The sequence below is a fragment of the Elephantulus edwardii genome, unplaced genomic scaffold, assembly GCF_000299155.1.
Source record: "Elephantulus edwardii isolate Elephantulus edwardi_28Jun2011 unplaced genomic scaffold, EleEdw1.0 scaffold00127, whole genome shotgun sequence".
Lineage (NCBI taxonomy): Eukaryota > Metazoa > Chordata > Mammalia > Macroscelidea > Macroscelididae > Elephantulus > Elephantulus edwardii.
Window position 1 is genome coordinate 9,084,374 of NW_006399877.1, and position 13,783 is coordinate 9,098,156.

Below are 13,783 nucleotides of genomic sequence, written 5' to 3' on the forward strand. Positions count from 1 at the left end.
TGACTTTCTGACCACTGTGGCTTATGACTTAAAACTGTTACAATTATTGCAGAACATCTCAAAATTAGAAATCTAGTTTGTAGTTTTAGCTCTAAGTGCAAATATTTATCAACAGTCTCCGTAAAAACGATAATTAATACAACACTCCCACACAACTTCAAAGAAATGTAGCTAAGACAAAGCACACAGCACAGTCTACACCCATAAAACATGACCAAAAGTCATATATAAATGTATCAATATGTGGCAAAATGTGCATTGTTATTTGTAAGCTAGATTTTCTTTTCATGATAGTCTGTCATTTTAATAATTAGCTTTGCTCCTTCCCCATCGACCCTACTCTCCAGAAATACATCTTCTACCCACCGACTCCAGAATGGTCTTCTCAAAGATGTCCAGCCTCCGTGTCTCCAGAGCAATCCCGATGGCCTGCTTGTACTTGTGATCATCGAGACACCGCTGGAACATTTTATTCACAATGCCTTCCAATCTCTGGTCAATGGGTTTCTTTTCTCCTTCAGGTAAATCAGCATTTTCCACACACTGTTTGGTGTAGTGATCAATGCATTTTGCTATGGGTCAAATAAAAGAACTCCAGTTATCGTGTAAACTAAACTCAAGTACCAGAAAGGGTAAAGCTTCTGAACTATAGTCATATACACTTACGATGACTATAATAAACTGACTGAAAAGCACTGGAATTTGTATACTCACATTACTATTCTTCATTCCTTAATAATTGAATGTGAAAGCTAGTTACTAATTCTAATGATTGCAATGTATTAAAAACATTTTCAAAGTGTTAACTTTATTTTTACCAAAACATTACTTTACTTGATCTATTCAACAGAGTTGGCTACAAGTAACTGTTTACTATTTTACTTTCAAGAACCAGATTTTTTGCCATTATTAAGGATCCTCAAACAGTCCTACTGTAGCAGTCCTCACAATATGAGACATAACACTTCCTCTTACCAACAATCATCTTTGTAATGTAATATTAGTATCATCTGAAATATATCACGGGTTCAAAAGGCAATTCCAAAGGAAGATTTCTAAAAACTTTCCTATTAATAAATCAGTTGAAACCTTAATTTTCTTAACCTGAGGTAGTGAGACCTACTTCCCCCTGAAAATTCATGAAGTAATGTATGTGCACAACTTGGCTTTCACATTTTACAGTGATTTGGGGAGATCAGTGAGCATATGAATCTCATTTAGAAAGTACATTTTTTTCTTAAGTTATATAATCTGAAGAAAGGAATGGTGTCAAAAACACATCTGTTAAAAGACACATGTTAGTTTACAACTTAGTGATACTCTTTTGCAATCACACCATAATCATTCTAGAAATAATCAAAGATAGTTTCTCTAAGCTTTTCTTCTTGCATAAAGATTAAGTCATCATCTAATAGGAATGACATACAGACATATGTAATTTATTGCGCTTCAATTTATTGTATTATGCTTCATTGTGTTTTGCACATAATTGCACCCTTATACGCAATATAAGCAATATATGCACTATAGTCCCAAAGGACTGTGGCAACTCTGTGTTGATCAAGTCTATCAGCCATTTTTCCAACATATGAGCAAGAGCCTATGGTGATGAAAGAAGCTCAGGCTGCTTTGAAGGAAATGGCAAAAATAAGGCCCCAGGAATAGATGGTATACCAATTGACGTATTTCAGTTAACAGATGCTGCCCTGGACATGGTCACCAAGTTGTGCCAAGAAATCTGGAGAACAACCACTTGGCCAACTGACTGGAAGAGATCAATATTTGTTCCTATCCCAAAGAAAGGTGACCCAACAGAATGTGGAAACTACAGAACAATCTGATTTCACATGCAAGCAAGATTTTACTGAAGATTATCCAAAAACGACTGGAACAGCACATCAACAGAGAACTACCAGAAGTCCAGGCTGGGTTTAGAAGGGGTCGTGGTACTAGAGATATTGTAGCTGATGTTAGATGGATCTTGGCTGAAAGCAGGGAATACCAGAGGAATGTCTACCTGTGTTTCATTGACTATAAAAAGGCATTTGACTGTGTAGATCATAACAAACTATGGCAGACTCTGAGAAGAATGGGAATCCCAGAACACTTGATCGTTCTAATGCGAAACTTAACACTTGGACCAGGAGGCAGTCGTCAGAACAGAGCAAGGGAACACTGCATGGTTCAAAATTGGGAAGGGCGTACGCCAAGGATGCATCCTATCTCCATACCTTTTCAACCTATATGCAGAACAGATTATCCGGGAGGCTGGGCTCTATGAGGAGAAATGTGGGGTCAAGATTGGTGGACGATTTATCGACAACCTGTGTTATGCGGATGACACAACCCTGCTTGCTGAAACTGAAGAGGACCTGAAACGCCTGCTGCAGAGTGTCAAGGACTGCAGCATACAATATGGATTGAGGTTCAATGTCAAGAAGACAAAGATTCTCACCACTGGACCAATTGGCAGCATCAGGATGGATGGTGAAGAGATTGAGATTGTACACAGCTTTAGTTTGCTTGGCTCCACAGTCAACAGTCTTGGCACTAGTAGCCAGGAAATTAAAAGGCACATTGCCATGGGAAAGTCTGCGGTTAGGGACCTCTCCAAAGTACTGAAGAGCAATGGTGTCTCTCTGGAGACTAAGGTGTGTTTGATACAGGCCATGGTCTTCACAATCCCTTGTTATGCATCAGAGAGTTGGACAATGACCAAGGAGGATAGAAGGAGAACTGATGCCTTTGAGCTGTGGTGCTGGAGAAGAGTACTGAGAATACCACGGACTGCTAGGAAAACAAACAGATTTGTCCTGGAAAGGGTTAAACCGGGAGGCTCCTTGGAGGCAAGGATTCTGAGGCTCCGTCTAACATACTTTGGACATGTTGTGAGGAGAGACCGGTCCTTAGAGAGGGACATCATGCTTGGGAGGGTGGAGGGACAGCGCAGGAGAGGAAGGCCCTCTATGAGGTGGACTGATTCAGTGACTGGGATAATTGGGTTGGGAGTGTCAGAGACAGTGCGATTGGCACAGGACAGAGCGGAGTTTAGGGCTGTTGTACATAGGGTCGCTATGAGTTGCAAGCGACTCGACGGCACATAACAACAACAACAACATGCTTCTTGCTTCTGCACCCCATTTTGGTCATTCTTAGATTTCAAACTCTTTATAATGCTACCACACATTTCAAGACTACAGTATCACATAAAGGTGGTGCTGGTAGTTCATCCACAGGGAATGGGCATGCTAACCAAAGATGCTGCCTCTTTCTGGACTGAATCTACCAGTGGCTTTTAAGAGAGAAAAACAGGAAATACACTCCCATGTGATTTAAGCCTCCAAAAACTCACTAGAAGGTCAGCTATGAGTTAGTTTCGAGTATAACAATGAGTTGAGTTTATAGTGTAAATGTAACTTTTACATGTAATGGGAAATGAAAATGCTCAAGGGATTCATTTACAGCACCACTATTTTATTGAAGGGGTCTGAAACCAAACGCAAAATATCTCTACCTGTATTGTATATTAATCACCCTCTCAATAGTCCACTGGCTTGAATGATTTCAAAGACAGGAAACCAGGGTAAGAGTATATAGTTACAAACTACAGCCCCAGGAAACAAATTATATGAACCTCTGTAAAGAATATGTTAAATAGTTTTACATCTGGGAAGAAGCAGAAGGCTATTTATACATGAGAATATCCCACATTCAAGCTTCATCCAGGTAGACTCAGGTCCAAGTATTGTTATCGAGAACAAAGTGGCAATCACATACAAATCAGGTCTCTAGGATGAAGTTTTTAAACAATTTTAGTTAGCTTAATAAATATCTCTACCCTATCAGATAAGACTCCCCCAGAATTATAATATCTGGAGAGTTTTCTTTATATTACGTAGCTAAATAAACCCAATGCATCTTGCAAGGTCAATTGAGAGTCATGTCCTCTCTCAATCTGGTACCTGAGTACCAGAGCCTCTTTATAAGCACAGGTCTCTTCACAGCTGGGAAAGAGCTTAGTGGTCTCGAGTATTCTGGAACTGACAGCATGATATTCAGTAAGATCCAAGGAAGGCTTTCCTTAATTCTGTTCTGTATATCTCCTCACGATACCACCGACATCTGGAAAACTAGTTCTAGCCATCTATATAAAACCAGGAGAAAAAGTGAACCCCATTTCCAGTGATCAAGCTAGTCTACTGAAAAACAATCTTCTACAAGTTAAGAGGATATGCAGCATGTAGAAAGGGTGAAAGCATCTATCACCCAGAGTACTTTAAGACAAATAATCCTAGTTAAAAGCATGATGATTTAGAAAATGGTAGCAATGCAAAAATATGAAGATCATTGTTGGAAAACAATCCACATTCATCCAATGAGGAGGAGGAGGGGAAATTCTGACTTCTCACTCCTAAGTTAACATGGTGAAAGATCTGTGATTTCAAAAACTATATCCTTTAAAATCCTTGAGGTTTTTTTCTGTAGGAAACCAAGATGAAAACCCCTACAGTAAGGTAACTTGTATTATTTTAATACTCTCATAGCAAAAACTTTAAAACTGTGAATTCAGATTCTTAATTAGAACTTCAAGGGCATTTGAAAGTCTTGCAGATGTTCAGTAAGGATTTCCTAAAAACAAGTATAAAAACTGCTCTCTTTCATTCTTGTTGATCATATATTTAATTTCATTCTATCAAAATGGTATGATCGTTAGACTACAGCAAAGAGCAACTATCTATAAATATGATTATCTGAACTAACTCTAAACCATGAATACCCTAGGGTTGGCTACCCTGGAAGCATACGTGGTTGCTGTTTAGGTGGCATGGAATCAACGATGATTCACTGACCATGTGAACAAATGACCGACACCTTGTCGTAGCCTGTGTCACCCCCACGATCTCAGCCAGGCTCCAGCTCACTGCTGTAGTCGCTGTGTCAGTCCATCTCATCGAGGCTCTTCCTTCTGTTGACTCTCTACCTTTCCCAGCATGATGTCCCTTTCCAAGGAATGGCCTCTCCTCACACCACGTCCAAAGTAAATGCCACCACCCTTGCCTCTAAGGACCCTGGTTGCTCCTTAACTATGATGTCTGTGATAAAGAGCTTTAATGCATCATAAAGGCATGTTGGTTGTTACTGAAGAATGTCTTGGGTTCATTTTTAAAATGTCTTATGAAGTAAGCTTCCTCAAAGCAATTCAGAAGAAATTATGTTATACACACTAGAGCAAGAGAAAAAAATTACAGTATGCCTTACCAAATGGAATAGAATTACCTATAATAGTCTCCACATATTCTGAGTTATCATTGACATTGAAGAGGTCACCTGCTCCAAGAGCGTAATTCAGAGACTCTTCAAAAGCCCCCAGATGATAAAATACTTTTGATGCCACTAAGGCTGCAAACTGCCGGCTCCGGAAGCCTTCATCTTCGTACAACACCTCTCTGAAAGGAATCAGAAAACATAAACCTAGTCCCAATCTTATTTAAGACTCCTAAGACTGAATAACCAAGTTAAAATGTAGGAGTAAAAGTTTAAAAAAAAATCGTGCACACCCATGTTTATTGTGGATTTGTTCACAATAGCAAAGAGTTGGAAACAATCTAAGTGCCCATCAAAAAACAAATGGATAGAGAAGCTCTGGTATATTCACACAATGGGATACTACGCTGCATTGAAAAAAAAGAGTTCATGCAATATTATACAAAATGGGGGACCCTGGAGGACATTATGCTGAGTGAAACATCTCAGTCACAAAAGGACAAATACTGCATAGGGCCACTGTTATAAAACAGGACTGACATCAGGGTTGGGGAGAGACTGAGAAAGATGTGTTATATTATGTATACTGCATTGAAACAGATGAGGAAGAGAACTGTTTAAAAGCAATATATAATTAGGTATTATTGTCATGACAGGAGTCCAGAATGAAGGCTGCATAGTGGAGTGGACTTTGGGGGTGGGGGAGCTGGGAGGACTTATATACAATGAAAGAATTTTTCTTTTACTTTTCAAAGAGAAGAGCGAACTGGGTGGGGAGGGGGTAAGAAAAATGCAACAGTGAATGAATAGAAACCCAAAGTCTCTGTAAACGTCCATTAAAAGTAATAATAAAAAAAATAAACTAAGAATTTTTTATAAACTCATAAATCACAAGACTCATAGCCACAGTAATTAAAGGGGATCTACCTTATTCCAATTTTTAATTACTTACTTACATTTTGTCTACAGATTCAGAAATTTCTGCCCAGAAGTCATTGACAACTGCATTCAATTTGTGTAGTGCAAATTCCTATTAAAAAATAAAATTAAAAGTTCGGTTTTGACATAGATACAACAATCACATTTTCTTAAAAAAACACTTTTAACATATCAATAGCTTAAGTCTACTGAATGAATAATTCTTAATTCAGCAATAATTAATTCAGTTTCAATAATTCATTGAAACTTTCATAAACAGAAACTTAGTAAAACCCATTATTTGCCGTAGATTTACAGATTTCCTTTTCCTCTCTGATGATACCATCAGGTTAATCCTACAGTGTCATTCTTTATAGCATAATGAACATTTCCTTCCCCCACCTTTTTTTAAATTTAAATAGCATTCAGTTTATTACAAATATTTAGTATTGGCTTCCCATATTTCCCCCCCTTTGTTTTTATCATAATTATGTTATCATCTAGATGAGTATCCTTTATACACAAACAAACAAAACAAACATAATAAACTCAAAGAAATACTTTCAAAAATATCCATATGATCAGAAGGATTCAGGTTGAATATTCCTTGAAAGTTTGTTTTAATTGTCCCGTTGCCACAGTGCTTGTCAAAGTCAGTTCTGATTAATCTCCTTTGTCAGTGTGTCCTTTGCCATTCCCTATCACTCCTTCCTGAGAGAGATTTCATCCTCATTCATAAGGAAAAGGCAGCAGCGTATTCTCTTAGCTACTTCCTGCTGAAAAGGGAGCTGTAGGTTTCAGGGTGAAGATCTTCTCTCACTACTCTAAAGGGCCCCTTTGGCAGTAGGAAACACATAGACTATTGTGGAGATTGATTTTGGAATTTAGATGCACTGTTATCAATTGTGCTTAGCCGTACATGTTCATATCCTTGAAGATGTATCATGAAAGTGTTACAGCCTAGAAGACACAAATTTAACTAGCAAGTTAAAAGTACATGAGTCAAAAATTAAAAGCAATAATATTCCAAGTAGAGGTTCTAACAGTGGCACAAATCAAGTTACTGAGGGAAGGTAGTTCTTAAAAAGCCTTATTGACTAGCACTTTGTCTATTACAGTATAAAGATCAGGAACCACAAGATGTAGAGAGCATAAAGAACATTTCCTTCTTAAATATGTAAGACCAACTGCAAGTTGCTAGCTTGGATGTTAAGTGAATCCAGGTATTCACTGTTGCTTGAAGCATATTTCAAATTTTCCATAAAGAAAATATTTTCAGATATATAACAAAGAAAAAATAACTCTCTGTGATTTCTGTTGATAAAGAAACTGGATGTTCGTCAAGTGACATACAGAGGTTTACTGGCCTAGGCTTGTTGATATCTAAGAAAAAACAAGTGGCATTATGGAACTCTGGTCTGGAGCTGGTATCCAAATGAGAGATGGAGGACAAAGCCTCCTTGGATGGTGACATTAAATGATGAAAGATACAGAGATCCTGAAATTCAATAAGTTCATTCATACTAAATGTAGCTACTTTTTCTTCAAATCATACCTTGAGTTGTGGTTCATCCTCATCCAGAAGAGAGATAATTCCAGCTATAAGACAAAAAGTATATTATAATTATAAAGTATATGCACAGCAAGGTGGAAATCACTGTTTGGTTAAAAATATATGATAACAAAATATATATGACAATGCAAAACAAACAAGAACTTCTGAACTGAGTGATGACTGTGTTTCTTTAAAGCTATAAAGGTTTCTATTTTGATGATCAAGAAATAACTATATTATCAAATCCTCATGACACCACTTACATCACATTTGCCCACTCAATGGTTTCCAAAATGTGACCCCTGAACCAACAGCATCATTATCACTTGGAAACTTGTTAAAAATGCAAATCCTTGGCCCTAGCCCAGATCTACTGAATTAGAAATCTTTGAATTAAAGCCTGGCAGTAACTGCACTGCAAGCTCGAAGGTACATGGTTCGAAACTACCAGCTGCTCTGTGGGAGGATGGGTAATCTCCTCCTGTGATAACTGTCTCTAAAAACCCACTATACGGAAGATCAGCTATGGGTCGGTTCTGATTCGATGGTACTCGACACCATTACCACCTTCCATATGATTCTAATATTCACTATAGCTTTAGAAGCACTGGCCTAATCCTGGTTCAAATAGAGCAAAATGAAAAAACGTTCTACAATTTTAGAGTAGAATTATTTACCTGAAATAAACCTAAAGTTAAAAGAATTATATACAAGCAAGAGGGCATTTAATCACCAACTCAACAAGGCAGAAGAGTGCCATTATTTCATGTCACTAAAAGGCAAGAAGACCTGGTGACCTTCTCAAAACCTGCCAATGAAAATTACATAGATTACAAACTGTCCAACTTGTAAATGGCCATGAGGAAGACACATGATTGGAAGCATGCTGTTCACTTGCGCATGGGGCTGTCATGATCTGGGCTGACCCAAAGGGAGCTAACAACAGTACTGAAAACCACTGAGTAGGCAAATGTGTAACCTAGAAGACATAAATAATAAAATTACTCAACGTAGCATTCTCCTATGTCAGTAACCTTGAAAACAGGCTTTTCTAGCCATTGTATTAGCCACTGTTGAGGGAATGGTCTCCAGCTAATTTATTTTAGACACATGGTCTTGCAAATCATCAAGAGCTGTGAGACTAATATAAGAGTGCTTTCACACTGGAAGACAGTGGTGGAGAGAGGGTGAAGAGATTGTGGGACTTCTGTGAAGAGACTGTGGCAAGATATAACAGGAGGAACTCTAGAGATGGAACCACAGTCAAAGCTTTTTGCTTCCTGGATGAATGAGGAAACCAGTGGTACATTTGTGCTGTTGAACTGAACCTGAACTTGCACTAATGCCTTGTTACTCTGGCTGGAGACTGCTGGACTAAAGCTGGGCTGGTATTATGTGATATTCTTTGCCTCCCTCAACGAATTTCCCTAATAAACCCCACAACTGTTGAGTAAAGTTTGTGAGTGAAATTGCAATGACCATTGGAGAAAAATAGGTACAGGATCATGCAGGTTGAGAGATCTGACCAAGGAGCTATTTGTGTAGTATGATGGATCAATGGAGACAGTTCCCATTCATGAAGTTGGTAGAAGTCAGACTTGGCCACCCCTATACTGCACTGCTCCTCAAACACCCATAAACACTTCAATATATTAGTATTAACACAGAAGACAGCAGAAAACTTTCCTCTCAAAAGAACAAAGATATGTCAAAGGAATTATTGGGAAAAGGGATATGAAAAATTACTGTCCTTAGATCACAAAGAAAAAACAAACTGTTTCTCAGATGTTTCCTCATATAAGCCTTAAAATATTTCTGAAATGCTATATTCAGAAAGTAGAGTTTGATTAAAATGTATCAAGGCAACTCTTAAATAGTTAAGTGTAGCATTTCCAAACAGTTTCCTGTAATATTTAGAGAATCAAGAAGAAAAGGACACAAAACTTAGCAAAAGAAACTATCTACTATGTTGCTGGCATCCTGCACTGTAAAAGGTGATAATGTACTCTAAGTTTGAACTCACATGAACTCACAGAATGAAGGAAGACAAATTTTAAAGAATCACTCTTCAAAAAAAATGCAAGGAAAGAGACTGTGTGGTGAACAAAAATAGTAAAAAAAGGTAAACACTGTTACATACACAATCATTCTTTATCAGTAATAATAAGCACTAATATACAAGAAGATACATGGGCAGAGAGGCAAGACAGACATGAGGCAAAGAAAGGAATTACACTCATAACCATACATGTATATAGAAGAGCCAACGCAGGCAAAGTCATGCATACTTTTTAATCATAACCAAACATTCTGAGGGAATGAGTTGCTGGTCTAAGGGCTTCAAAACCACTGTCAATCATTTGGCATAACACAGTGCACCAATGTTCTAAAAAATCTTGAGTAGCAACTAAGGTCTTAAAAGCTTACAAGCAGCCATCTAAGGTGTAACTCTTGATCTTTCCCTGTCTGAACAAAAGGGAGAGAAGAAAAGCAAGGATGCTCAGAACAATTAGATCAAAGGACCGCTGGACTCAGGGAGCCTGAGACCAGAAGAACTAGATGATCCCTAGGGACCACTGCTGACCACATTAAAAGGGATCATCAGGGGAGCTCTGGTGACCTAGTGGCAAGAAGCTGCAACTACAATCCCAGAGGTGCACGGTTCAAATCCACCAGATGCTCTGCCGGGGAAGGAGGGGCAATCTCCTCCTGAACCAGTCAGATCTGATTTGACGGTACACGCACACAAAAATAATAAAACAAAATAAAAAAATATTAAATTAAAATTAAAAAAGGGATCATCAGTAGTAATGACAAGATGGTGATGGAGAGGGTAGTTGGAGGGAAAGAGGCAACACTTTTAATAAGGTGGACAGGAAAGACAAATATTGGAATGGTGATTTGAAAGGACCAGGAAAGATCTGAGGGAAGAAGAGTCTAGAATGGCAGGAAAAGAAAATACACAAGGAAGAGTCAGTGGGGTGTGGAGTAAACAAGGGAAAAAAAGTGTTCAAAATGTGGCAGGATTATTAAGTATCGGGATTGTATTCAATACAATGGAAAGTCACTAGAGAATTTTAAGTCAAGGAATGATACAACATGAACAATTTTAAAAAGAATATTCTGGTTATAAGAAAAATAGTCTGTGGGAAGTAATGAGAGTTTTGGCTCCTAAACCAGAAAGAGATGAAAGTGGTGTGGCCTGAGTTAGGAGAGTCTTAAGACAGGTCTGAAGAAGAATAAGTCATTCTTTACAGGTGGCAAACACCTCAGAGCTTATTTTATCTTTACAGAATTTGGACTGGAAATGCTCTTCCTTACTCGGAGTTAAGGGGTCTCTGGGTGGTCCAAATGGTAACTGTTCAACCACCAGCCAAAAGGTTAGCAGTTTAAACATACTCAGTTACCTTGGATATTAGGTCTGTGATCTGCACCCAACAAAGTCATAGCCTTGAAAATGGAACAGAGTATCTGGCAGTCACCACAAGTATAAATCCATCTGATGGCCACTAACAACTCAAGCCCTACTGGCCCAATGGTTAAGCCTAGGCTTGCTAACTCAAAAGGGTAGAAACTCGAACCCACCTGTTGCTCTGCTGGAGAGAGATTTGACAGTCTGCCTCTGTAAAGATGACAGCCTAAGAAACCCTTTACAACAGCTTTACAGGGTCACTATTCTAATCAACAAAAGGTCCATTGGAATAACAGTAATTCTGACCTAAAAAATGTATCTTACAATCATTTGAATCACTTAGAGAGTCGGGGAAGTCTAATTGTACACTGTTGTTGTTAGGTGCTGTCGAGGATGACTCAGAGATCCTACAAACAACAGGTGTGAACCCTGCCCTATCCTGTGCCATCTTCATAGTTTCTGACACACTTGAACCCACTGCTGCAGTCACTGTGTCAATCCACCTCGTCAAAGGTCTTTCGCTGAACCTTCATATTTCCAGCATGATACCCTTTTTCAAGAACAGCCTCTCCTCGCAACATGCCCAAAGTATGTGAGATGAAGCTTCTTCATCCCTTCTCCCAAGGAGCACTCTGGATGCACTTTATTCTCTTGGTAGTTCCTGGGATGTTCAGTGCTCTTCTCCAACACCACAGCTCAAAAGCGTCAATTCTTTGGTGGGATCCTTGCTCACTGCTCAGCTCTCAGATGCACAGCGTCTAACTGAAAGACTACAGCCTGAATCAGGTGCACTTTGATCTTCCAACTGGCATCACTGCTCCTTGATAACCTGGAGAGGTTCCTGACAGCAGACTTGACCGGTGCAATGCGACTCCTGGTACCAAGGGTGTTGACTGTGGACCCACGTCGGACAACTTCAATCTCTTCTTCATCCATCATGACGTTGGATAATTCCACGTACAGACGGTAAAAAAAGAAAACAAGACACTGCCATCGAGTCAAGTCAGCCTCATCCCAACCACCCATCACTTTAACAGCAGGAGGCTGTTTCCCCCCAAGAGCAGCCGGGGGATCCGAACTGTCAACCTTGAGAGGATGACAGTGAACAGAACAACAGATTGAAAAATAAGTCCAAGGGAGGTTTGGTGGCCTAGTGGCAAGAAGCTGCACTGCATCTCAGAGGTGCGCGGTTCGAATGCACCAGATGCTCTGCTGGAGAAGGAGGGGCAAGGTCCTCCTGACAGATCCGATTTGACGGAGCACACAGAATTAATAGTAATTATAAAATAATAGTCAGTCTGCCAGCTGCCCATTTCTCTGGCCGTTCCTCCCGCACACGGGCTTCTGAGCGCCAACTGTTTACAGGGAAACCCTGGAGAGGACAGTGCAGGTGGTCGCCAAGGTCCCACACTCGGCCATTTCCAGGGTCACGACCGGACCCTGGACAGGTCCACACCGGGGGGCGGGGGCCCCGATTCGTCCCGATTCCAGGGTCATGACCTGATCCTACGGACAGAGGGACTCAGTGTCCCACACTCGGCCATTTCCAGGGTCATGACCGGACCCCGGGACACGCCGCTTCGTCCACACCGGCGGGTGGGGACCCGTCCACATCCCACTCCCAGGGCCACGACCTGACCCCGGGACACGCCGCTTGGTCCACTCCGGGGGCAGGACCCCCTTCCCTGCGGGTCGCGGAGCCGGGACCCCGCTCGGGCAGCAGGTGGAGGCGCCGTGGGGACCGCGAGCCCCGGCGCTGACCGCCCGTCCGGCCGCCCCGGGGCCAGGCGGGCGGCTGGGGCCCGGGGACTCGGGGAGAACAGGGCCCGCCGGGGTCGCGGCTGCGGGCGGACACTGAGCGGGCGCGCGCGATGCCCGCCCACCCCGAGCCTGGGAGCCCCGGGGGCCCCGCACAGAAGCCCGGGAGACCCGCGTCCAGGGTGGGCTCTGGGCGATCAGAGGCCGCGCAGGCCAGCGCTCCGCCGGGAGGAGCCCCGCCGCCGGCCCTGACTCAGCTAAAAGCCGGCGCACCGGCACCGCGTCCTCCAGCCCCGCCGCCGCTCCGAGCCGCGCTCACCGGCCGAGGTGATCATGGCTGCGCCCCGCGCCCGTCCGCTCGCTGGTCAGTGCCGGTGTCCGTCAACTCAGGCCGCGCTCGCCCCGCCGCGGATGCTCGCTTCGGGTGCGCTGCCCAGTCAGCCGCCTCCTCGGGCCGCCGGCTCGCTCCTCGCCAGGACCCCGCCCGCCCCCGGGGTGCCCGCCGCGCCGCCTGCCTCCCGCCGGGCCTTTGACCTCAGCCTGGACCCTCCGCGGGGCCGCCGCCCCCTGGACTGCGAGGAGGAGAGCCACTGTTTACTTCAAGTCTCCTCGAGGCCGCAGCCCTGACGTGATCAGGATATTCGTCCACACTTGAGATAAGGCATTATGATGGCCACCCCTGGAGAAAGGCCCCCCCACCTCCTCCCGTCACTCAGTGCAGAGAGGAACGACATGAAGGGAGGTACAATTGGGACGCGCGTCGCCACCTGCCGCATGGGCAGACTCAGTGCAATCACCTCTTCCCGCCCTTGCCTTGTGCTGAGCCAGGCCTTTGGGAAGAGAATTTTCTTAACATCATAATTTTCCCTCTTCTA

General features: G+C 42.1%; 1 protein-coding gene across 2 annotated transcripts in view; it reads right to left on the reverse strand.

Moving 5' to 3' along the window:
• PSMD1 (proteasome (prosome, macropain) 26S subunit, non-ATPase, 1) overlaps nucleotides 1–13,390 on the reverse strand; it is a 96,976-nt gene extending 83,586 nt beyond the window's left edge. For both annotated transcript variants that reach the window (XM_006893483.1, XM_006893482.1), the window contains exons 1-5: nucleotides 13,228–13,390; nucleotides 7,739–7,782; nucleotides 6,222–6,295; nucleotides 5,278–5,447; nucleotides 367–572 (exon numbers count right to left, since the gene is read on the reverse strand). In XM_006893483.1, coding sequence (XP_006893545.1) covers nucleotides 367–572; nucleotides 5,278–5,447; nucleotides 6,222–6,295; nucleotides 7,739–7,782; nucleotides 13,228–13,243 — 510 coding nt within the window. In that variant the 5' untranslated portion in view covers nucleotides 13,244–13,390. The remainder of the gene's footprint in view (nucleotides 1–366; nucleotides 573–5,277; nucleotides 5,448–6,221; nucleotides 6,296–7,738; nucleotides 7,783–13,227) is intronic.
• Between the last annotated feature and the right edge of the window lie 393 nt (nucleotides 13,391–13,783).